At 40.1% G+C, this 23,434-nt stretch overlaps 1 protein-coding gene across 1 annotated transcript; it reads left to right on the top strand.

The window, feature by feature from the left end:
• Positions 1–6,165: 6,165 nt before the first annotated feature.
• On the top strand, positions 6,166–6,936 carry LOC149252356 (uncharacterized). Its single transcript, XM_089454127.1, has one exon. It carries the CDS (start codon positions 6,166–6,168, stop codon positions 6,934–6,936), a length of 771 nt encoding a protein of 256 aa, XP_089310253.1.
• Positions 6,937–23,434: the final 16,498 nt, after the last annotated feature.

Raw genomic sequence — 23,434 nt, 5'->3', positions numbered from 1 at the left:
CTATCAATACATGTGTAATAGGATTGATCTACTCATAATTAAATATGGTGAATCTGTAGAGGATTTTCGTAATGAGTTTGTTCACCTTTGCTATGAATTTCCTGAGGGAGTGATTAAATCAGATTTTATCAGTGAACATTTTTATAGTTTAATTATGCTTTCCTTGAAATGTCTAGAATATGAACCCTAGGATGATGGTCCTCCCCCATATTATGTTCATCTGAGACACCCCAAAGTTTTTATGAGTAACCCGTTAGTCCTTTTGTTCCTTGTCCTACTTCTTTTCCAATACAAATTTGGGTGCCTCCTCGTGATGTTGTTCAAGTTAGGAAAATTGAAAATCTAATTGTTGATCTATCCATTAAATCATAACCCATTTTCCATAATTTAGATCCTATTTATGATAACTTGGAATGGTTTAGAAATTACACGAAGAAACCTATACTAGCTACATTGCAAGATTCCTTGTTTCACGGTCCTCTTGATAAACTTACTCCAACTTCTAATGATGTTCGAACTATCATTTTAATTACCAAATAAGGACAGGCTAATTGCATTTTATAGGTAGAGGAGAAAAGTACATCGATTATGGATACCTAAGTACATCGAAAAGCTTGGATTTGTATGGTATTAAAAAAAAATTCTCCTAGCTTACATCTTCATTTTTGTGATGGGCATATATTTCATTTTGGAATGATTCTGAAATTTCCTCAAGGCATGCATCTTCAGATATCAAATATGGAGAAATGAGTTTTCAGTCTTTTGAATATTTGGTATACCCTATTGAATAAAAGTGAAATCAATTTGACTTTTTCATTGGTATTCCTTTCTTCAACCATTATGATGATGAAGAAAATATTATGAGAGATAATATGCATGTTGATCCATTAATTTTACAAGCTCAATCTAATTTTACAATTAATATTTCTTTGCCTAAGTCTTTTCATATTTCCTCACCTTTAGAACACTACTAATTGTACCCATACACGTGTGATAAGTTTATCGTATCAACATCCTCTATAAATCCTTTAGATCTTAATTTAGATGGTCTTGGTCATAATCAGGTACAAGATGTCCTGGTCTTACAATCATCGAATGAAAAGCTTCAATCTATTACTTGTGATATGTTCAATTGCAAATATTTCATATTTCAGGAGGAAGATATGACAATTCTAAATGATTAAGGGAGTTTGTTGATTGATGCATCTCAAATTTCCATCCATTAAGAATCTGATATGTCTAATCTTGAGTCTGATCAAACTAGTGGCATTAACAATATTTTCATCGACACATCTGATAACAGTAGTGCATATCTTCTTGTCAATTTTTATAAGCCAACAAAATTTTATTATACACCATTAGTAGGTTTAAGACTAGTCAGGAATTCAAGACACTTCATCTGTTACTTATGTTTATGTCAGGTTCTCGTCACCCTATTGACACCTCTAAACTAAGTTCAAACCAAATTTCCATGTTTATTTCTTTCTTTAACATCTATCCACTAGTTCTGGATTCATTATTGAAAGACTCTTGATATTTTTAAGTCAATATTCATGATCCTCAAAACAAGATTCCTGATCGGATGAAATACTCTTGTCTGGTTAATATTTCTTCACCTTGTGAATCCCTTGCATCACAATCAGGGTTAGAAAGCACATCTCTCACAGATCCTAGTTTCAAAGCTTGTCATTCTATTTATCAAGATAAAGGTACTTTTGGGTTGAAATACCTTTTTTTCTTCGGATACCTCTGAGATTAGTCACATTTCTATCATTTTTGTGCATGTCATGGATCTTATCATCCCTTTCACACAATATGTCTTCTTAAGTGATGGTAAATTCTTGTATTGATATGAGTACCTCATCTATATTGAACTTTTCTTTCAACTTGTCACTAACTGGTAGTTTCATTTGTTTCCTTAATTTACAATCATAGTAATTATCTTAAATACCTTAAGCTTTCATATTATTGGCATGACGTCTAATCAGATACAAAGGGGACTGATGGAGAATTGAGGATGTTATAGTCACCAATCCGGTCATAAGCGTTTTACATTGACGAATTTTGTTGAATCTTGTCATCTTCATGGTTTATTCTTTCATGAATCATATACTTGTCAGATATTTCAGGCACTTGAGCATGAGTTGATGGTTATGTGAGGTTCTCACCATCTCAACAAAGTTTCTAGAAGAAATCAGATTAAATTCTCCTCAGAAGATTCTCTTTGTTATTCAAATGTATTAATTGAAAATTTATATCCTCGTAAGGGTTTTTGAATTGATTATTCTAAATATCAAGGTTCAAATGTCGAATGATTGGAGAAATCATATGTTGTAATATGCGTCACAAATAATAAGTTTTGATTGTTTCCAATGTTTGCAAAAACTGAAGAAATGAATGCATGTACTTTCACAAGCAACCTTCAAGGTTTGTATGATCATCATTTAATGAAATGAGGTAAAGCTCGAAAATGGTTAAATCTTCTAAGTATGGCACATATTTCTATTGACAAGTAAGACCTTTGATTCATTGTAAACATTTCTCAAGTTCTTTCTTTTTCACAATGCTTTATACCAGTTTTAATTTCTTATATTTTTATTATTACAAGTTGAGAGCGTAACAATGGCTACATTGGAAATTTCATTATACTTAGCCTTGACCTTCTAGCCTATTAGGATAGGAGTAGGTTAGGTGCATTTTAGATTTTTAGTTACCTTGCGTGACCTTGCACTAGTCTTTTCATGTGGTTTGTTTTCTTTGTTTTTTCCTGTACTCTATTTCAAATTAACGTTGAACTCCACTCTATTTTTTCCTTTTCCTTTTATTATGCTTTGTCTTTTCTTTCTTGTTTAATGAAACTTAACGTGAAATTTGGTCTCTCCTAACTCAAAATACAATGTGGACAAATGGAAAAGGGTCTTGTGACATTGCAACGTATAGCTAACCTTTAGTCCTTCTTCTTTGTCTAGGTTTCATACCTTTTGGTTGATGATGTTTTCATGGAAAATAAGATCCTTGTATCATCAGAGATTTGTATGAAACCACGATACCCACATCTATTGTAGGAGCCTAGATTCTATCTTCAATTATTTATGTTTCGGTGTTTTCCATACTGATCCAATCAAGTAGACAAGGACAAGGGGAAAATCTAAATGAGAAAACCAATATCAGAGGTTTTATATATACTTCTTTGAAAGAACAACCTCTTCTTCTCACAATAAGTCAGGATCCCTCTTCTACCCCATGAGATGAATAAGTGTAGATGCATAGTGCTATATAAATAAATAAATAAAGGGTGAAAGAAGAGAATGGCCTCCTATGGAGGGAGTTGAAGTAAGAAACTTTGTCGAGGTATTGTCCATGATCGCTAGAAATAGAGAAATGTTTGTGTTCCTGAAGTGACTCCATCAGGATACTGTCCAGGCCTGCTGGCAATGGAGAAACACTGGAGATGAAAAACTATACTTTTGAAATCTACAACTCGTGAATAACATTACCCTTCTCCTGACTTGAAACATTATGATGTGGCTGGATTTATGATTATGTTCAATTGAGAAAGAGATGAAGGGGACTATATCTAATTGGTGCTAATGAGTCATTATTACCATGATTATTTGTATCACACTCATTCCCAAATTTTCAAGCATTTTCAAACAATTGTCGTCATTATTGTCACAGTGTACCTTTACTGACGCACGTGGGAAAAGATGTCGCAATTTCATTGCATTGAGGAAAGTATGTTGTTCACGTGTTATGAGTGATCAATTTCTCTAAGCGTGTGATCATGTTCAAGTATTTATACTTTTCACTTTGGTCTCACTGATCCCACACTTAGCTAAAGTTGGAAGGTGCCTTCCTCGGCAAATTCACTTCACTCAACCTTCCTGAACTGCATTGTGCATAATGTCAACCCTCAATATCTAAACTTGCATCTTGTAATAGTGAATTTCACAGTCACAATACCCATCCATGAACCTTGAGCTCTGCAATGACACAATTTATGCCTCCCATTCAACCAAAATTGTGCGTTGTGTAGTGTCAAGCATAAAGCTCTTAGCCTAATAGCTTGAGCTACGCAAATGCACAATTCATGTGATTGTTATCCCTAAAGAACTGTTATTAGGGAAATTAGATGAATTGTATATTTCCAAAGATTAAATTATCAACTAGGGAATCATAATTGATAGAGCTGATGCACTATATGTACCGCTAACAGATAAGTTCCTATCTCTAATGAGTATAGCCTAGATAAGAAGCATTCAAAACCAATACTCCATTATACAATTTTTAGTTTATCCTCCTCACAAAACCTAAAGATGAAAAAGAAAAACTCATAAATAGAATCTCAACAATCATGTGACCTAGAATTTGTTTGGAAAGGAGGTTGGATGAGCTCTGCAAATGGGGTTTGAGAAAAACACTGCAACGACGTAGAGTGCATCTCCCCAGCCACACCACAACAGTAGCTGAATGAAGAACGACAATAAGCCGCTGGTTTAGCGAGAGCAGAAATGGGAAAATCCCAGGGGGGGCCTCAAAGCCCTCCCCCAAATCTGATCGAGAGCCCTCAGCGCAAACCTGGTCTTTACCTTCAGGGTCAGAACATGAGGAAGAGGATCATAGAGAACCCCCTCTGCAAGACAAAACAAATGCGCCCCCCAGTCAATCAGAAAGAAACAATGAGATACCAGAAAGGAAAACAGTGCATGTAGAAGCACCCAAGGTCACCTCAAAGACATGCAAACCCATAGTAGCTGAAAGGCCCAAGATAGAACTACCCAGTCACAAAATCAATGGGAGAATCCAGTATATGAGGGATCATGCACTCATTGGAAAATTTATTGGATTCTGGCCTACAGAAAAAGCATTGCATGGATGGATCTCGGCTAAATGGAAACCCAAGGGTCATGTCACTCTGCAGCTAGGACCAAAAGGGTTCTTCACGGTGATCTTTCTCTACATCGAAGACAGGAATCAAATAATGGATGAAGGGCCATACTTTTTCAACTCTGCAGGCCTTTATCTAAGGGAATGGGTAGCAAGATTCAACCCGGACAAGGAGGACCTCAGTTGGGCGCCAGTGTGGATCAGGATGTACTCACTGCCAGAGGAATATTGGGATGAAGAATCGCTCAAAGATATAGGAAACAGGCTGGGAGAATATATAAAAGCGGAAAAAGAAACAAAATTGCCCAAATATACATCCTATGCCTGCATTTGTGTCTTCATGCACCTGGATAAGGCCTTGCCGGACTCGGTAAGTCTCTTTCACGATGATTATGAATGGACTCAACCATTGGATTATGAACATGTACCCTTTCGCTGTCGCAAATGCCATGCTCATGGGCATCTCTTTAGGGACTGCCCGCTGAATGCCAAGCCTCAATCCCCTGATCCCTCTGACATGCAGACCCAAGATGGTTTCACCAAGGTAACTAATCACAAAAGATCACATAAAAAACCCTCGAATGGGAAAAAACCCCAGCTGGAAGCCGCATCCTTTCCTTCTACCAGCAATAGCTTCGAGATTCTAGCCAATACCTCTGAATATCAACCCCTGAATTCGAAATCAAGACTCCCGCCCTTCTCTGCTTCCGCCAACCCTCCTCCCTCTGGATCCACTCCCATTCTTAGCCATCCGGAAGAGGACCATGGGTCTCCTAAGGAGAACAGAAAGATCTCGAGCGGGAAAGCAAAGGATATGGATGTGGATGGCTTTCCCAACCAATCTATGAGCATAGCCACAGCCCCAGAAGACATGAACCAGCCACAGGTGATGGACGAAGAACCGGAAAGCTTCGACCTGGGAGGACTTGACATTCTGGAGCTCGAATCAGCATGCAAAAAGAAGGAGTTTGACAAGATTCCAGAGCACCAGCTTAGCACACTGGAAGTCATCATAGCCAGGGCGTACCAGCAACATCAGCTAGGCATTCAACCGGGCAGTCATTGGGACGGTGGTCTCACACCAAGAGACTCCAAGAAGAGAGGGAGAAGAACTGATCTCCAACGAACAATCGCATTAGGGAAAATCCTGGTTGACTCAGGCAGATATGCGAAGTTGACTAAGTACTACAAACCCACTGCCAGTAGTGAATCATGAAGCTCACTTCATGGAATTTAAGGGGGCTCAATAGCCCAGGGAAACAAAGAATGATAAAGAACATGATAAAGCAGGAAAAGCCACAGATTTGCTTCCTTCAAGAAACAAAGTGTAATAGTAACACTCTGGGAAATATACTTTCCAGAGCTTGGTTAGGCAGTAGTTCAGTAGCAGTGAATGCCTCCGGGGCCTCAGGCGGACTGGCTATTGCGTGGAATCCGCAAGTGATAATGCTCTCAGATATACATGCATCCCACCACATTATTCAGGCCACTTTTCATATATTAGGTACTAACATCCATGGCCATCTTACAAATGTCTATTTCCCACAGGAGGCAGGTAATAAAATGGCTTTACTAGACACAATAGAAGCACTAAATCTTCATAGAGTCCATCCCCTCTGGATTATTGGAGGAGACTTTAACATGATAACTAAATTAGAGGAAAAGCAAGGAGGACGAGCCAGGATGGAGCAGGAAAATGAACACTTCAAGGAGTTCATCCAAAACAACGCTCTAATCGATCTTCAGTTTTGTAATGGAATGCATACATGGAGTAATCGCCGGACTGGAAGGCAACAAATTGCATCCAAACTGGACCGATTCCTCATGTCTGATAATGCAGTCCATTTAGGAGGAGATATAGCGGCAGCAATTCTCCCATATGCAGGCTCTGACCACTGGCCCATATCCCTTCAGTGGCAAAGACCGGGCAATGCCAATAAAAGACCATTCCGCTTTGAAGCGTTCTGGCTTACTCACCCCGCATTCAAAGACTTCATCAGAAATACCTGGAACAACTTCCATCCACCTGAAGGATCCAAAATGTTCTAGTTTCAATAGAAACTCAAATATCTAAAATCTTGCATCAAGCTCTGGAATCAAGAAACCTTTGGAAACATTTTTCAGGCGCAACAGGACCTAAACAGGGAAATGAAACAGCTCCAACAGAAAATAATCATCGGGGGGCACAATGAAGAGACCTTGGAATAGGAGCAACGCATTCACAATCAATTAGAGGAGAGGAGAAAGCAGGAGGAAATATTATGGAAGCAAAAATCAAGGATAAGGTGGCTGAAGGAAGGGGAGAGAAACACTAAGTTCTTCCACAGAACAACTGTACAGCGGAGAATGCACAACACTATCCCTTTCATTCAGAAGCAGGATGGGGAAAGAGTAGAAGAGCATGATGAGATTGAGCAAGAATTCATAAGGTACTTTCGGCAAGTTCATCAAGAGCCCCAAACAGATAGATTGCCAGCTATTGAAAAAATCACCCGAAATGTGCCAAAAATAATCACTGAAGAACACAATAAGCTCCTTCTTCGCCCTATTATACAACAGGAAGTAGACACTGCAATGCATCAGCTCAAGGAAGGAAAAGCCCCTGGCCCGGATGGCTTTACTACCACTTTCTTCCATACCTTCTGGGAGTTGATAAAAGATGAAGTCTGGCAGGTGGTGGAGGAATCGCGCTCACTTCACTGGCTTCTGCCCTCTCTCAATTCAACATTCATTGCGCTCATTCCAAAGGAAGAATGCAACATTACCCCGGATAAGTTTCGTCCAATTGCTCTATGTAATGTAATCTATAAGGTGATATCAAAGGTCATAGCCAATAGATTAAAGCCATTGCTGCCCCTGCTCATTTAGCCTGAACAATCTGGCTACGTGGAAGGGAGACAGATCTTGGATGGCATCATCCTCTCGCACGAAGTCATTCACTCTCTCAAGCACACCAAACAAGCAGGTATGATTCTCAAGCTTGACTTGTCAAAAGCTTTTGATAAGCTAAGTTGGATATACATACAAAAAATGTTAATAGCTTTTGGTTTTTCACCAATGTGGGTTCGATGGATTCTGAGTCTCATATCTTCAACTTTCTTCTCCATCCTTGTCAATGGCATACCATCCCATCCTTTTAGTCCCTCAAGAGGCATTCGGCAAGGTGACCCTCTCTCACCATTCCTCATTGTTCTCATGGCAGAAGGTCTAGGCCACCACATTAACCAGGCTCTCCTTTCCCAGCAAATCAAAGGCCTATCAATTCACAACTCCCCAACTATAACCCATCAGCAGTTTGTCGATGAAAACATGCTTTTCGAGTACCCATCTGTTCAAGAAGCTTCAATGTACAAATCCCCGCTGAACGACTTTGTTGAGGCTCAAGGAACCAACATTAATAAGACTAAATCTCAATTTTTTTTCTTCCACACTCCTCCTGTTGTTCAGCGGGCCATTGCTCGAATTCTGGGTTTTTCCATAGACTCTCTCCCTTCCAAATACCTTGGAGCCCCCCTTATTGACTTGGCTATCAAGCATACCTCTTGGCGCTTGCTCCTTGAGAAGCTTGAACACCGACTCAACTCATGGACTCACAGATCTCTGAATATAGCCAGTAGACTGGTGCTAATCAAATCTGTACTACAGGCAATGCCGCTCTACCTATTTTCAATCCTTGCAGCTCCTAAATGGGTGATCAAAAGAATAAAGAATCTACAACACAACTTTCTCTGGGGAGCGACGGGAACAAATCGCAAATGGGCTTTGGTAAAATGGACCACTACATGCAAGCCTAAAGAGCAAGGGGGTATTAGACTGAGAGATCCCAGTCACAGTAATGCTATAATGTGCACAAAAATCTGGTGGCAATGGCTATCTACCCCCAACAAACCATGGGCGGCCATTTGGACTGCTAAATATGCCAATCACAGGCCACAGGAGGAGCTCATCAGACTAACACCCAATGCAAAAGGCTCACTCATTTGGAATGCAGCTAAACAACACTTCCTAATGATACAACAACACAGTTTTTGGGAAGTCAGAAATGGCAGAACAAAATGTTTTTGGACGGATGCTTGGAACCAGCTGCCAAAGCTCAGTGGCTTTCTCAGTCAACTTCCAGGCCACTCTGGGGAAGAGCAGCATCAAGAAGAGATATGGCATTATTGGACTCAGGAAACAGATCGAGGATACAGGCAGTGGCAGCAAAGTGAAACGATAATCAGTAGAGCGGATCACCAAACCATCAAGGAACTGGAAGGGGAGCTCCAAAAATGCCGGGTGAGATACTCCGAGGGCAAAGACATCCTTCGTTGGGGCTACTCGCCAAAAGGAACCTTCACCACCAGAGAAGCATACAAAATCATATGTTCAAATACCTCGCCCCTGGATCCTATATGGGGAAGAATATGGTCAGCAGGTACCTGGCCCAAAGTCTCACTCTTCCTATGGCTGGTGGGGCATAGGAAAATACTTACATGGGACAAACTCAGGCGAAGAAAATATCATGGTCCCTCAATATGTGTCAATTGTAAATCGCAGGAGGAAACCCTTCAGCACCTTCTGGATTCCTGCACCCTTGCTAACCAGATGTGGGAGAAAGCCAGCTTTCGATGCCAAAGAAGATGCAGGGTATCAGACGATATCACCGACTCAATTCGCCAATGGCATCAGAATCCATACAAAAGTGAAGTTCTCAACCAATTATGGAGATTAATACCTGGGCTCCTCACTTGGTGTATCTGGAAGGAAAGGAACAAGTGCATATTCAAAGACCAAACAACTCCTTTAGAGATCATCTGGGGCAACTTCTGTCTGAACCTCAAGGAGACATTGGCACTCCGCACGTGGATGCCAGATGATTTTCCCACTCTGGCAAATGAGAAGGCCATTTGGGCTAATTGGAATTTTCCTCTCCCACAGGGAAATCCATCTCAAGCCCCCTCAGAAAGCAGCAAAGAAAAGACGGAATCCTGGACCCCCCCCCAAAGCATACTTTCAAGCTCAACTTTGATGGAGCATCAAAGGGCAACCCCAGAAATGCTAGATATGGGGAAATCTTTAGAAATCATGAAGGCTTGCCCCTCCTTATCTACTTTGGCAACATAGGATGGGACACCAATAACTCGACAGAATTGGAGGGACTGTGGCAAGGACTTCTCCTTTCCAGAAAACACAACTTTCACCCCCTGGAAATTGAAGGTGACTCCCTCATCCTCATCAACATGGCCAAACAAATCCTTAATGGGACTCATGCTAGGAAAATTGCCAAAAGCTGGAGACTTGAAGCTAGATTGGAGGCCTTAGAACAATGGCTTCACAATAATTGGGCCATCATCTTCACTCATGTTAAAAGGGAAGGAAACAAGGTTGCGAACCTCCTAGCCAACCTGGGTGTGGAGTCTAAACACACTCTAATCACAGGGATGCTCGACATAATCCAAAACCATGATCATGAACAGGAATGCAAACTTCTAGTTCAAAAGGATGCTGCTCCCCCGGATGCGGGTGCCTGCGGTGAGAATTAAACTGATGGGACAGGGGTTGGGCAAGGCAGAACGCCACTTGCCTGACCAGTACAAGGAATGTAAAGAGGATACGGCATCTGGCGCACGGCATAAGCGTATGGATGGGTATTTGGGATTGCAAGGCAATCGGTTCAGCTTGCACACCAGGTTTGCAGTGATGGAAATCAGCTTCGCACGCACCAGCATGCAACAGAAAGCACGAACCATCAATGTAGCAGTTATGGGAGGAGCCTCCCGAGAAATGACAAGGAATGATAAGGCCAAGGGAGGGCCTGGGGAGATGGAAACTTCATTGGCTTTTCTGCTCTTCCTGCTTACCTCCAGTCTCGCAATGAATTCCAAGGCGCATGAGGGGAAATGGGTTCTGGTGTTGATGGGCTTGGCCATCCCTGCGAAGCTAGATCTTCTCCTACCCAGGTATATTTTCGGTGTTTCATACTGGTATTATCATTTACATATCTCGGTAACTCATCTCTTTGTCTAGTCATTGGTTTCGTATACAAGCAGGGATTTTTCTGATCCAGGTTCGGTACACCAGAAGGAAGGGTTCAAGCTCAGCAAAGGAGGCTCGACAAGAAGGCAAAGCTGCTGCCAACAATTGGTTAGTGCTCTGGAGCTGCAGTCCTGGACCTGGGCTGTCGTCACTATCAAGATGCCTCATCTGAGACCAAGGATGGGTAGCCACAGGGGGCAACCGAGGAGGGCTCCAACTAAATTGTCTTCCAATGAATTGTCAGGGAGGTGAAGGCCTTTAACACACAGCAGAAGAGGAAGATCTCGCGCCACCAGCTCTCGGCCCAGACCTATCCCTACCTCTGGTTCTGCCATCTTTACCTTTGACAGCGCACTGAACAGACCCAGGATCACTGCCTATTTTACAGTGGTCTTTCAGGAAGAAAGCCAAGCAGAAGATATAAGGATACAGTCAAGGAATTCAAGGGCAATCCCGGCTCCCTCTTCTTCATTTCAGTTGGATGCTGAAAATGCCCCTCAGCAGGAAACAAATGAACAAGCGGGCAGAGCTCAGGAAGCGATGATGGTTGACCCGGATCCCGTTGCTCAGAACGCGACTCAGACAGAGGAATTGCCAGACATGGGCTGGTGTCGCATCATAGAAGAGCCCCTTGATGAATAGCACGTCCACCCATGCTACTTTTTTGGTAGAATGCCCTTCACCACTGGGCATGACTGTAAGGCGACTAGGTTCTGGGATCTTTGGTATTCCTTAGTTTTTTGAGTTTTTGCACTGTCATATGTATCACAGATCGATCCCCTGCGAGGGACGCAAAATTAGACAGTTTACAAATATGTTTGTTTTGGACAGTTCTACCTCCTACAGGAGCAGAGTTCTTGACTTCGGTCATGATGTAAATTTACCATTACCCTGTTAATATAATAGAAATAGTCTTATGTAAAGGAGAAAAAAAAAACCATGTGACCTAAAGGTTCTTTCTCAGGTAATCAGTCTGCCCATTTACAAGCTCATGAAATAAAATATGGATTGAATTTTGTTTTCTTGTAGCCATTAGTTTCGATCACTGAACTAAAATCAACTCACTACACTTGAATATCAGGCAAAGCGATTATTCCTATGTTAACTAGTTTTGAAGAAATATATGCATTCTTATATAGAAAATGTTAAGTATAACAAGAGTCTTCACTTACAACACATGAAGGTGAATAGAAACCAACTGTTAAACATATAGCTTGAGAAATAAAGTTTGCATTCACAAAACTAATGCATCCTTATTAAAAAATTAACAGCTCTAGACTTATATCACACAATCTCAAATAGTTACTCGCATAGAAAAAAATGAAATCACATCAAATGCTTTGAAATCTAATTATAACACTAAGTCACTCTTTACACACAAACCAAGTTATATTCACAATAATTATAATAAAAATTTTACCTTGATGGCTCTTGTGGGCCCTTGTCGAGCTAACAAGGAAAGCTAATAGAAAACCACAGAACTAAAGACTCTATTAACACAACAGATTTATCAACTGCTGATCATACCATTCATTTCAGAAAAGGTTTACAAATCTATTTTCTTAGTTAAATCTCCAACATAACAAAACTGTCTAAATCTCAGTATCTCTGTATTTTTCAGATATCATCTACGACCCTTGTCTTATAGAGGAATGAACATTACATACAAAGTTTAAAAGATATGATAAAATCATCATGAAAATATTACACATCATTTTCCTTCACATATTGGGCTTCATCCTCATGACATGCAATGCATGAGGATGAAGCATATCTTGATTTTCCATAAAATGGGTGAGGCTTTGACCATCAACTCGCTTGGTCTCATCAGAAGTAGTTCAATCGAACCATCAAAGCTGAAAAGTTCGGTCTTATACGAAATGAATATGGTCAGTACAAGATGAAAATAGGTACTAGATGAGCACATGTACCGGATAAACATAGGTATCGGATGAACGATAGTACCAAACGAGGAGGAACACTAGTACCAGATGAGAAACGTTGGTACTGGATGGATAATACTGGTGTTGGATGAGCAGGAACAGGGTCTTAAATTCTATTTGAGTCAATCCTAATAATTATGTAATATAATGAATCAATTATTTTATTTGTACTATCAAGAGATCATAAAAAGCATGCTTTGAATATAAATGACCTAATATATACATATAGATGCTAACATTTATGTTTTTGAAGAAGATAGGCAAGTGGTTAATATTTTTGAGGTAAATTTGGTCAAAATTAGAGGACAATATAAGGTATTATAGGCATAAAAAAGGAGACCCAACATTCCCCCATGCCCATGTCATTGCATGTCCTCATGGAAAAAGTATTAAACCATTCCTCAAAATTTTAAAAATGGAGTCTTCTTATAGGTTACTTGAAAATTAGTTGTTTGGATCTAATATTTTCACACCTAGAGCCTCTTCTTAGAGTCCCTTTTTAATAACCCTGGTAAAATGTATGAGGTGAAGAACCTTCTTAAGCTTGGTGGAGACCTCATAGTACTCAACTTGCGACCTATGGCTATTATCCTTTAATTTCTCATTCTCTTTCTTGATGTACCTATCCAACAACTTATACTCTTTCACTTCTTCCTTTAGTTTTTCATTTTTCTTCTGAAGTCTCTCAATTTTGATTGTCATTTGATGCCTAGTTAAAGAACTAGCAGGTTCAATTGTTTCATGCTTGGTGATTTCTTCATTAGCTTCAACCTATTTTCTTATTTCTTTCAAGGTTTTTGTAACTAATTCCTATATATCATTAAGAATTTCATCTTCTGCATGTTCCTTTTCAGGTGAAGCAAAGACATCTATTGGATTTTCTAGAAGAGGAGTATGAGTGATCATTACCTATTTTTCCATGCTCCTAGCATTTCGGTGTGTAGGTGTTGATGACTCACCAGATTTGTTGTCATGAGTGAGGATATTGGCTTGAATTAATCTCCTCCTCTTCCTTTTGGTCTGTGCCATGGACTCTCTGACTTCTCCTTTTTGTGTATGTTTCTCCCCTTTTTCAGATTTTTGTGCTTTTTCGATGTTTTCACTTGTTCTAAGCTTTTTTTTCCTTTTAACCCTTAGCTGAGGAGTTTCCTCCTAAGGTAACACAATAGATACCCTTAAAATAGTAACTCTGAGTTCTCCTCCATCACTGTCATCTTGCTTCCTATTATTCTTCTCACTAGTTAAGATTTTACTTTGACTAGATGAATCAAGAGAAGGCCTTTTACCCTTTAATGATTGCTTTACTATTGTTGTAAGAGATTCCTATGGCCTTTGTTATGGTAGATTATGTGATATTTAATTATAGACCTCCTGGATGAACATTTTCACCATCATAACTTTGAGTGAAGGTGTGAGAGACACCATCATGATACCCTTTAAACTTCTTGAGAAATGGAATCCAGCCAGCTTGCTCAAGATTTTCCTTGGACAACCAATATTCTGCTATTTCTCGATAAAACTGGAACACTCGTTCATGTCGATCTACCCCCATGCTAGCTATAGGAACATGTATTTGAAAGTTTCTAGGGATAAAACTCAGGGAGGGTTTAGTACCGGAAATGATAGAGTATCGTAAGGTGGGTTATGACCATAGTGTGAGAGAGCTAGTGTTGGATGAATTAGTGAGAATAAGTGAAATGAAGGTTGAATGGTATGCAAGACAGAAATGATGCCCATCTAGATGGCAAAGCCATCTAGAAGAGCATTTATAATTTGAAGGGAGATGGTAATGGTAAAATTGTTGCCATAATTACAAGTTGAGCTCATAACATAGTTACCAATCAAACGAGAACTATTACCTCAAAGCAAGTACTTGAGCCCAAAAATTCCAAAAAACATGAAAAAACACCTTGAAATCGAAAAGTGTTGATGCCACAATAACATTTTTTTTTTCAGGGTACATTTTCAACACTTTTTGTAATGACGTTAAAGCAAAATATCGTGACTCTAAAAAACTTCAAATTTCCAATGATTTTCAAGCATGACATTAAGGATAAAATATCACATCTTTGAAAACCCTTAAAATTCCAACGATTTTCAAGTATGGTGCTAAGAAAAAATATTTATAATTATTTTCAGCCATAACATTAAAGATAAAATATCACGACTTAGAAAAACATTAAAATCTTGACAAATTTTCAACCATAGAATTAAAACCAACGATTGTGACTACAAAACAATCGTAAATTTTCAAAATATTTCAAACATGATATTATGGAAAAAAATTATGACTAAAAAAACTTAAAAAATGACACCTGAATGAAAGAGTTATTATACCAAGAGTAATTTTTTTTAAATGTTAAATATATAGCGATTTTGAAATCTTAGCCTAAGACAACTTGATACATTGCAAAAAAAAAAAAAAAAAAAAAAATCAACGATCAAATTGACACGCAATGTAGGTGAGCTCAACCAATTGTAATGAAAACTTAAAGGCCAACCATGAAACTAACACATTGTGGGGCAAACTCGATTCATTATAATGAAAAATTTAAAATCAACTATCAAATTGCACATAATGGGATCGGGTTGCTAGACAAGCATCGACACAGACCCTACAAAAATATATATATGAAAGATACATAGGAAAAAAAAAATTCCAATATTGTAAAAAAAAAACACAAAAATACAAAAGAAAAAAAAATCAAATATTGAAAAAAAATAAAAATAAATAATATAAAACATAAAAAAAAAAAACATGATAAAAAAAATTAAAATAAAAAATATATATAGAAAATGAAAAAAATTAAATATTGAAAAAAAACACAAAAATTCACATATTGAAAAAAAAAAAAAAAAAGTCATAAAAGATAAAAAAGAACATGACAAAAAGAATCAAATATAAAAAATATATAGTAGTGACAAAAAGAACTATAAAATGTAAAAAAAGTTAACCATACCATGTAAAAAATAAAATAAAAAATAAAAAAGAGTAAAATAAAATAAAAAACAAATTAAAAAAATAAAAATAAAAAAATAGAAAAATAAAATACGACAAAAAAAAAAAATTAAAACTAAAAAAAAAAAAATTCCCCAACCACCCAGAGACCCAACTGGTTAGGGTTGGCAAGAGGACAATTCATGACAGAAAATAAACTAAATTTCATAATATATATATATATATATATATATATATATATAATAAAAAATAAAAAAAAAAAAAAAATAAATTCATAATTAACTTGTAAAAATAAAAGATAAAAATAAAAAAATACAAAAACAAAAAAACAAAAAAATTCAAAAAATATATAATTTAACTCAAGAAATAATAATTAAAAACAAAAAACTATTTTTAGGTTAAAAATAAAAACATCATTTAAAAAAAAATGTTAAATAATTACGAAATAAAATAAAATAAAAATTAAAAAAATAAAAATAAAAATAAAATTCAAAACAATTAACAAAAATTTAAAAAAAATGAAAAATATTTATATTAAATTTTCTTTAAACAATTTGGTATTATAAAATTTAAATCATAGAAATATAAATTCGAAATTAAAAAAATAAAAAAATAAATAAAATTTAAAATTAAAATTAAAAACATAAAAATAAACAATTAAAAAAACCATTTAAAAATAAATAAAAAAATAAAAAAAACAATTTACAAAAAAAAAAAAAAATTAAGGGATATTAAAAGTGTGATGCTGGAGAAGCCGGATTGGAGAGGAGATTAATGCGGAGGAAGGCACAGGGTTCGACCCTGAAACCCTAGGCCTAGGGCCTAGGCGACACTGACAGGCTACTCTTCATCGAGCAGGCACGGGCAGGGCTGATGGCAGACCCTCCGTGGATCCGCGGTTTCGAGGTACACTAGCTGTTGACAGATGGGCGGTTTTCCCTTTTTGGTGACTACGGTTAGGTCCTCGGAGGTTTAGCGCTGCCGGTTTAGGTGTTGACCGCTATACCCTGAGTTTTTACCTCTGTTAAACCTAGCCCGTGACGGTTTTGAATAGTTTTACCTAAATCATTCCGGTGCTTTTGTCCCCTGGCGTTTCAAGGAGCGTGCTTTGTGGTAACGGGTTTCAGTGAGGTGTCATTTATTTACGCGGTTTAGTAAACATGGTTTTCCACAGCGAGGCGGTGGATTTAGAACCTGCTCCTGAAGATATCCTCTCGGTATGGGGTAAGGAGGTCACGGATCAAAACCTGGACAAGTTTTTCGGACGAGAGGGTTTTACCGCACCTGACAAAATTACTGCAGGAGGTCTGTGGAGAAGCACTCTGCCTAGGGTTTCTTTGGAGGAGAATTTAGGACCGGCCGTGGAACCTGGCAATACTGGTGGTCGCTTAGAAGTTTCTGGTGCGCGTCAGGAGGCCTGCAATCAGAAAGATAAAGGGTTTCTTGAAGGTAAGGTTATCTCTCCCTCAAAGATTTTCAGTCCGTCGGGAGGTCTTGAAGATATTATAAACTTTAATTCTAGACAGGGGTTATGGAGGACTATAGGGGGTTTTCAGGGATCTGACAGAGAAGGTCGGGACAGATGTGGCTCTTTGATGGTCAATCGACCACTTTCATCAGCAGGTTGGGCTCCGGGCGGGCCGATTTCTAAGGGGATCTTTCCCGAACTTTCTATTCCGGGGAAGAATGACCAAAACACCGTCTCAGGAAGGTCGGAAGAGAAGGGGGAAAAGGATTATGGCAAGGAAGGAAGCGATGCAGGAGGTCCGAGCTTTTTCCCCCCAGGACAGGAAGGAAACCCTCTCGCGGGTATTGAGCATGGAGTTCTAAGGGCACCAGACATTGCAGGCACTGTCAGTGAGGCGGATCTGGAACGAGGCAGAGTCGGGGAAAAGCGAAAGAAGGCTAAATCCCTAAAATCGAGAAGGTTAGCCGGGAACCTGTTACTTGGAATGGATGTTCAAGTAGAGGACGCATTGGAGGTGGCAGAATGCACGCTTGTGGGCCGTGTAAGGGGGCGTCCGATCTCGGGCAAGTCTCTACAGCAATGGGCGGAGCGTCTATGGATGGAAACCCCGGCAAAGTCTTTCAAAGCGGCCACTCTGGTAAACGGTTGGTTCATGATCAGGTTTGATAGCAAAGAAGCCATGGAGTGGGTTGAAGGAAGGAATTGGGCTTTTGGGAAGCGCCCAGTTTTCTTCAAAAGATGGTCTCCACTCTTCGACGCGTCCAAGGAAAAGGTGGAGGAATTTCCCGTCTGGGTAAGGGCACCTGGACTCCCACCGTTCCTCTGGGTGGAGTCCGTCTTCACCTCTATTGGGAATTCGCTGGGTACGTTTCTGGAAGCTGATATGTCTTTTCTAGACACTCATGAAAGGGCGGTGGCAAGGATACTGGTGCGTCTGAATCCAAGTGAAGGGCTTGTAGACTCGATAAATTTGCAATACAGGGAGTATGTATTTGAACAGTTGTTGGACTACGAATTACTTCCGTTTAGGTGCCACAGATGTCACGAGATCGGACATCTGGCGAGGGATTGTCCTATGGGGCGGCGCAGAAGGAGGGTTCAAAAACCCGTCGAGCAGAGGGAGAGGAACAAGGTTGACGATATAAATATGACATGGAAGATTAACTCAGAGGACAAGCCCACTGAAGGAGCGCATCTACAGGAGGATGAAACTCAGGCTCAGACAGAAGGAGCCCCGATTCCAGCGGCTGAGATTCTGAGCGGAGCCGAAGAGCCCCATGGCGGAGAAACTGAGGCCGATGCAAATGATCTACCCGGTAAGCAATCAATCCCTCCATCCACTGTATGCTTTCCAGAGTCAAATCCTGTACTCTCTTCTATGGAGTCCCCTCTGATTTCAAACTGCAAAGATATTTGTAAAAACATTGATCAATTAACCGTAGACATTCCTTCCATTGATCTGAAAAGTGAAGTGTTATCTTTAAATATTCCGGCCACAGACATTTCCACACCTGCCCGCACTTATAATCTCAGATCTCTCAGCAAAAAGTCTGACCCTTTTCCTGATTTGGGGGATCCTGTGGGTGGATTGGGTCCTTCTTCGTCTAAACCCTCTCAGAAAAAGGGTAGAGGGAGAAAGTCTGATCTGTCCAAAGCCCAAGTTAAAGCAAAACTGGATGTGGCTGACGGAAAACAAAAATTGATTTCTGGGGCGCTTAGAGCAGCAAAACCCCCTGAGGCAGTTATAAAATGATCTGTTTATCATGGAACTGCAGGGGTTTAACCAGTAAACCCAAAAAACTGGCTTTGAAGGAATTAATCTCTCGCTACAACCCGGATCTGGTTTTTCTGCAAGAAACTTTGGGAAGGGGTGTAGATATTGAACCTGTCCTCAATTCTCTCCTCCCGGGATGGACCTTTGTAGCCCTAGATGCAGTAGGTCATTCGGGGGGTCTCGCCATGGGATGCAGGGATGGCAGACTGAAAATTTTGAGCTTCTGGGGTATGCACAATGCGATGGGTATGGAGGTTATCTACCCAGATTTCGATTTTTCTTTCCTGATAGTAAATGTCTACGGGCCCTGCCAGGCAAGGGTTGCTTTCTGGAACGCTTTCATGTCTAAAGATTTCCTAAAAGGAAAAAATCTGATAATTGGAGGTGATTTAAACTTCTCTTTGGGGAATGCGGAGGCTTGGGGACCTTCGGCCAGAACTGATCCTCTATCAGATTATTTTGCCCAACTTCTCCTATCTCACAAGCTGATAGATGTAAACTTTATTAAGGCAAAGCCCACCTGGCGAAATAGGAGAACTGGGGAAGAGAGGATAGCAAAACGGCTTGATCGTTTCCTTATAAATGACTTGATGGCGTCCAATGTCCCGATGTTCAGGCAATGGGTGGGTGAAGGGGGAAATTCTGATCACTTCCCCATCCTCTTAGAACTCTCCAAGCCTCCCCCAAAGCCTGCAGCTCCTTTTAAATTCAATGCTTCATGGCTGCAAGAAGAGTCTTTTAATATGCTGTTCAGGAATACTTGGAGACACACGGGTAGGGACTCTTCTGGATCCAAAGGGGCTCTCTTTATGGAAAATCTTAAAAGACTTAAGAAAGCAACTGTAGAGTGGGCTTCTGAAAGAAGGAAATCTCAAAATGAGGCCTTGACTAAAATTGATGAAGAGCTCCGAACTCTAGAAGAACCTGAGGCGGACGCTTATGCTTCTCAGGAGTCAAAAGATAGGATCGTGGCTCTTGAGAAAGCGCGAGCTAAGATTTTACTAGACAAAGAGGAAGAATGGAGACTAAAGAGTAGGGCAATTTGGTTAAAAGCAGGGGATGAGAATACAAAATTTTTCCACAACTATGCAAAGGGTCGGAGAAATGCAAATACAATCTGGAAGCTAAAGGACCATGAGGGCAGAGAGGTCTCGTCTTTTGAGGCCTTGTCAACCCTGGGGAAGAATCACTTTAAATCCTTGTTTTCAGATCCAGGAGGGGTTTCTCTTGCCGAAATTATCAGAACAGCTCAAGCCTTCCCTCGGTTTGTGGAGGGGGAAGAGGCAGAAGATCTTTTTAGAGAGGTGACAAAAGAGGAAGTTGAAAGTATTGTAAAATCAATGGCAAAAGACAAAAGTCCGGGGCCGGATGGATGGACTGTTGAACTCTTCACTCATTTCTTCGATCTGATTGGGGAAGAACTAACGGAAGTGGTGGAGGAATCAAGGAGAAAAGGTGAGATTTATGACCCTTTCAATGCTACTTTCATTGCCCTTATTCCTAAAAAGGAGGATCCGGAATCCTTTGAGGATTTCAGGCCGATCTCACTGTGCAACTGCATTTACAAAATCATTGCAAAAACCATTGCAGTTCGCCTGAAACCGATCCTTTCAAGCTGCATTTCTCCGGAACAATTTGGTTTTTTGGATGGTCGCCAAATACATGAAGCTATAGGGGTGGCTCAGGAGACCATTCATAGCATCAGGGTCTCAAAAGCAAAAGGGGCTGTGCTAAAAATTGACCTGTCCAAAGCTTATGACAGAATCAGCTGGAATTATTTAAGGATGCTGCTAACTCACCTGGGTTTCAAGGTGGATTTCATAAGCTGGATCATGGGATGTATATCAAATGCAAGTTTTGCAGTATTAATAAACGGGGCAGCATCCCAGTTCTTCAGAAGTCAAAGGGGATTGAGGCAAGGGTGTCCCCTTTCTCCTCTGCTTTTTCTTCTTGCTGCTGAAGGCCTCAGCAGATTGATATCATCTGCCAAAAGATCAGGTTTGGTAAAAGGTTTGGAAGTAGCTGTAAATTTGTTTATTACCCATCTCCTATTTGTAGATGATATTTTATTATTTACAAATGGAAGCTTAAATGAAATTAAAGAGCTTAAAAGCATTCTTGACTTGTTCTTGAAAGCGACAGGCCTTCAAATAAACTCTAGAAAATCCCAGCTTATTCTGGAGGGTTTCAATAGACAGGAGGAACTTCTGGTTTTATCTTACCTTCCATTTGAGGCCTGTAAACTGGAGAATCCTTTCAAATATCTTGGTTTTTGGTTAAAACCTCATTTGTACAGAAAGCAGGACTGGAGCTGGCTGGTGGCTAAGATTGAACAAAGAATATCCCACTGGAGTTTCAAGTGGCTGTCCCGAGCAGGCAGGTTGACTCTGGTGAATTCTGTCCTCCAGGCCATGCCTGTGTTCTGGGCAGCTCTAACATGGATCCCAAAAGGTATACTTCACAAGATCAAACAACTTTGCAGCAGATTTCTTTGGTCAGGGACAAAGGAGGACTCAGTGCTTCCTTGGGTGTCATGGGATAAAATTGCAAGGCCAAAAGACTGGGGCGGTTGGGGCATTAAAAATCTCATTGACTTCAGCTCCTCCTTAGCAGCAAAGTCTGGATGGCGTCTAATCTCTGCTGAGAATCTTTGGACCAAAGTAGTAAAAAGGAAATATATAGATCCCATGCCCCTAGAAGATTGGATAAGGAGCACAAACAAGAAAGGAAGGAACTCCTCTGTGATATGGAAAGCCACAGTAGAGGCTTTCAAAGTAATTGAACAGGGTCTGGCTTGGCAGGTAGGAAATGGTGAAAATGTAAGAATTGGAAGAGACCCTTGGGTTGGATGCAATGAATCTTTCGCCCTTCCTCCTGAACTGATTGGTCACCTGGATTCGAAGGGGATTTTTGGTTTAAATCAGATTGCAAATATGGGTCAGTCAACCATTTGGGGTCAAGCATGGAAATCCGAAGATGAGTTAGGAATTGATCCCAGGTGGAGGAATGAGTGGGGGGTTTTCCTTCAGGAGCTAAAGAGATCAAATGTCAGAATTCAAGACAGGCCAGATCAATTGGTGTGGGCTCATGCAGAAAATGGAGTCTACTCCCCAAAGGTGGGGTATGCTTTCTTGATGAAGAAAAAAGGGTGGGTAATCCCAGAATGGTGGGCAAAGCCCCTTCTGAAATTGAAGTGTCCCAAGAAAGCGAGATTATTTTTCTGGTGTGTCTTAAGAAAGAAAATCCCTACCTGGTACATTCTTCAATCCAGATTTAAACAGGGTCCAGGTAGGTGCCCCCTATGTTTCTTAGACTCAGAATCCATCTGCCATTTGTTCATGTCTTGTCCGTTTGCAAGGAAAGTTTGGGAAGAAGTGCAAAAGCTCTTGGGGAAAAATGTTCGCTGGGAAGGGGATTCTTTTCTCTCTGCTTGGGAATATTGGTGGAATCATCACCCAGAAAGGAACCTTAGGAATCTCCCCCCCATCCTCTGTTGGGGTATATAGATTGCTAGAAACAGAAGCATTTTCAGAGAGCAGCTTACTCCAGCGGAGGTGATTGCAATTCAAAGTTCAACCATCCTTACTAGCATCCCGGAGCCCGCGGATCCAAAAATCTCAGCCCAAAAAAAGGAAGAACGGATCAAGGAAGGTATTCCGTGGGCCTATTTTGACGGGGTAGCTCAAAACAATATCGCGGGTGCTGGTATTGTTATTCATATCAATCCCTCTCACTCTCTCAAAGCTGCTATGGGGTTGGGCCCTGGCACCAACAATTTTGCTGAGCTCCTGGCTCTAAAACTCCTTCTCTACTGGCTCATAAACAGGAACATTTTCACTATTCAGATCTTTGGTGACTCCCTGAATGTAATTAACTGGGTCATTGGAAAATACAGGTGTCAAAATTATATGTTGAGACCACTACTGGAAGAGATTCAAAATTTAAAACTTCATTTTAATACTTTTTCCATTGAACATATCTACAGGGACAGGAACGAAGATGCAGATAGGCTTTCTAAAGAGGGTTTGCAGCTCGCTGTGGACTCGTGGAGGATAGCTGAACAGATGAACGATCAGATCCGTGTGTCGGATCTACCTCCTTACACTTAATTTTGCTACTACAGGATGTATTGACAGTCTTACTACAGCACTTCTTTTCTGCTTCAGATCAAAAAACTGTGCTGGTGGTTTTTATTATCTTTGTTTCATCGGATTTGCTTTAAAAACTCTTTTATAAAAAACAGCTCCGTGGGTTGTTTTCCTGCTGTAAAAGGAGGCCCACGTTATTTTTTGTCATGGAAAAATCACTTGTCAGAGTTGCCCATAGTAGGCAACGGTACAGTGCTGGAAGTAGGCGGAAAAATGCTTAGTTGTTTTTTGGTTTTT

The sequence above is a fragment of the Pinus tabuliformis genome, chromosome 7, assembly GCF_031772625.1.
Source record: "Pinus tabuliformis cultivar Carrire ecotype Pingquan chromosome 7, CPIR1, whole genome shotgun sequence".
In the NCBI taxonomy this organism is placed as follows: Eukaryota; Viridiplantae; Streptophyta; class Pinopsida; order Pinales; family Pinaceae; genus Pinus; species Pinus tabuliformis.
Note: the sequence above shows the minus strand (reverse complement) of the source record. Positions and strands in the feature narration are given on the sequence as shown.

What these genes read in the sequence shown, in the direction of transcription:
- LOC149252356 (XM_089454127.1), top strand. Translation starts at nt 6,166, where the DNA reads ATGATAAAGCAGGAAAAGCCACAGATTTGCTTCCTTCAAGAAACAAAG.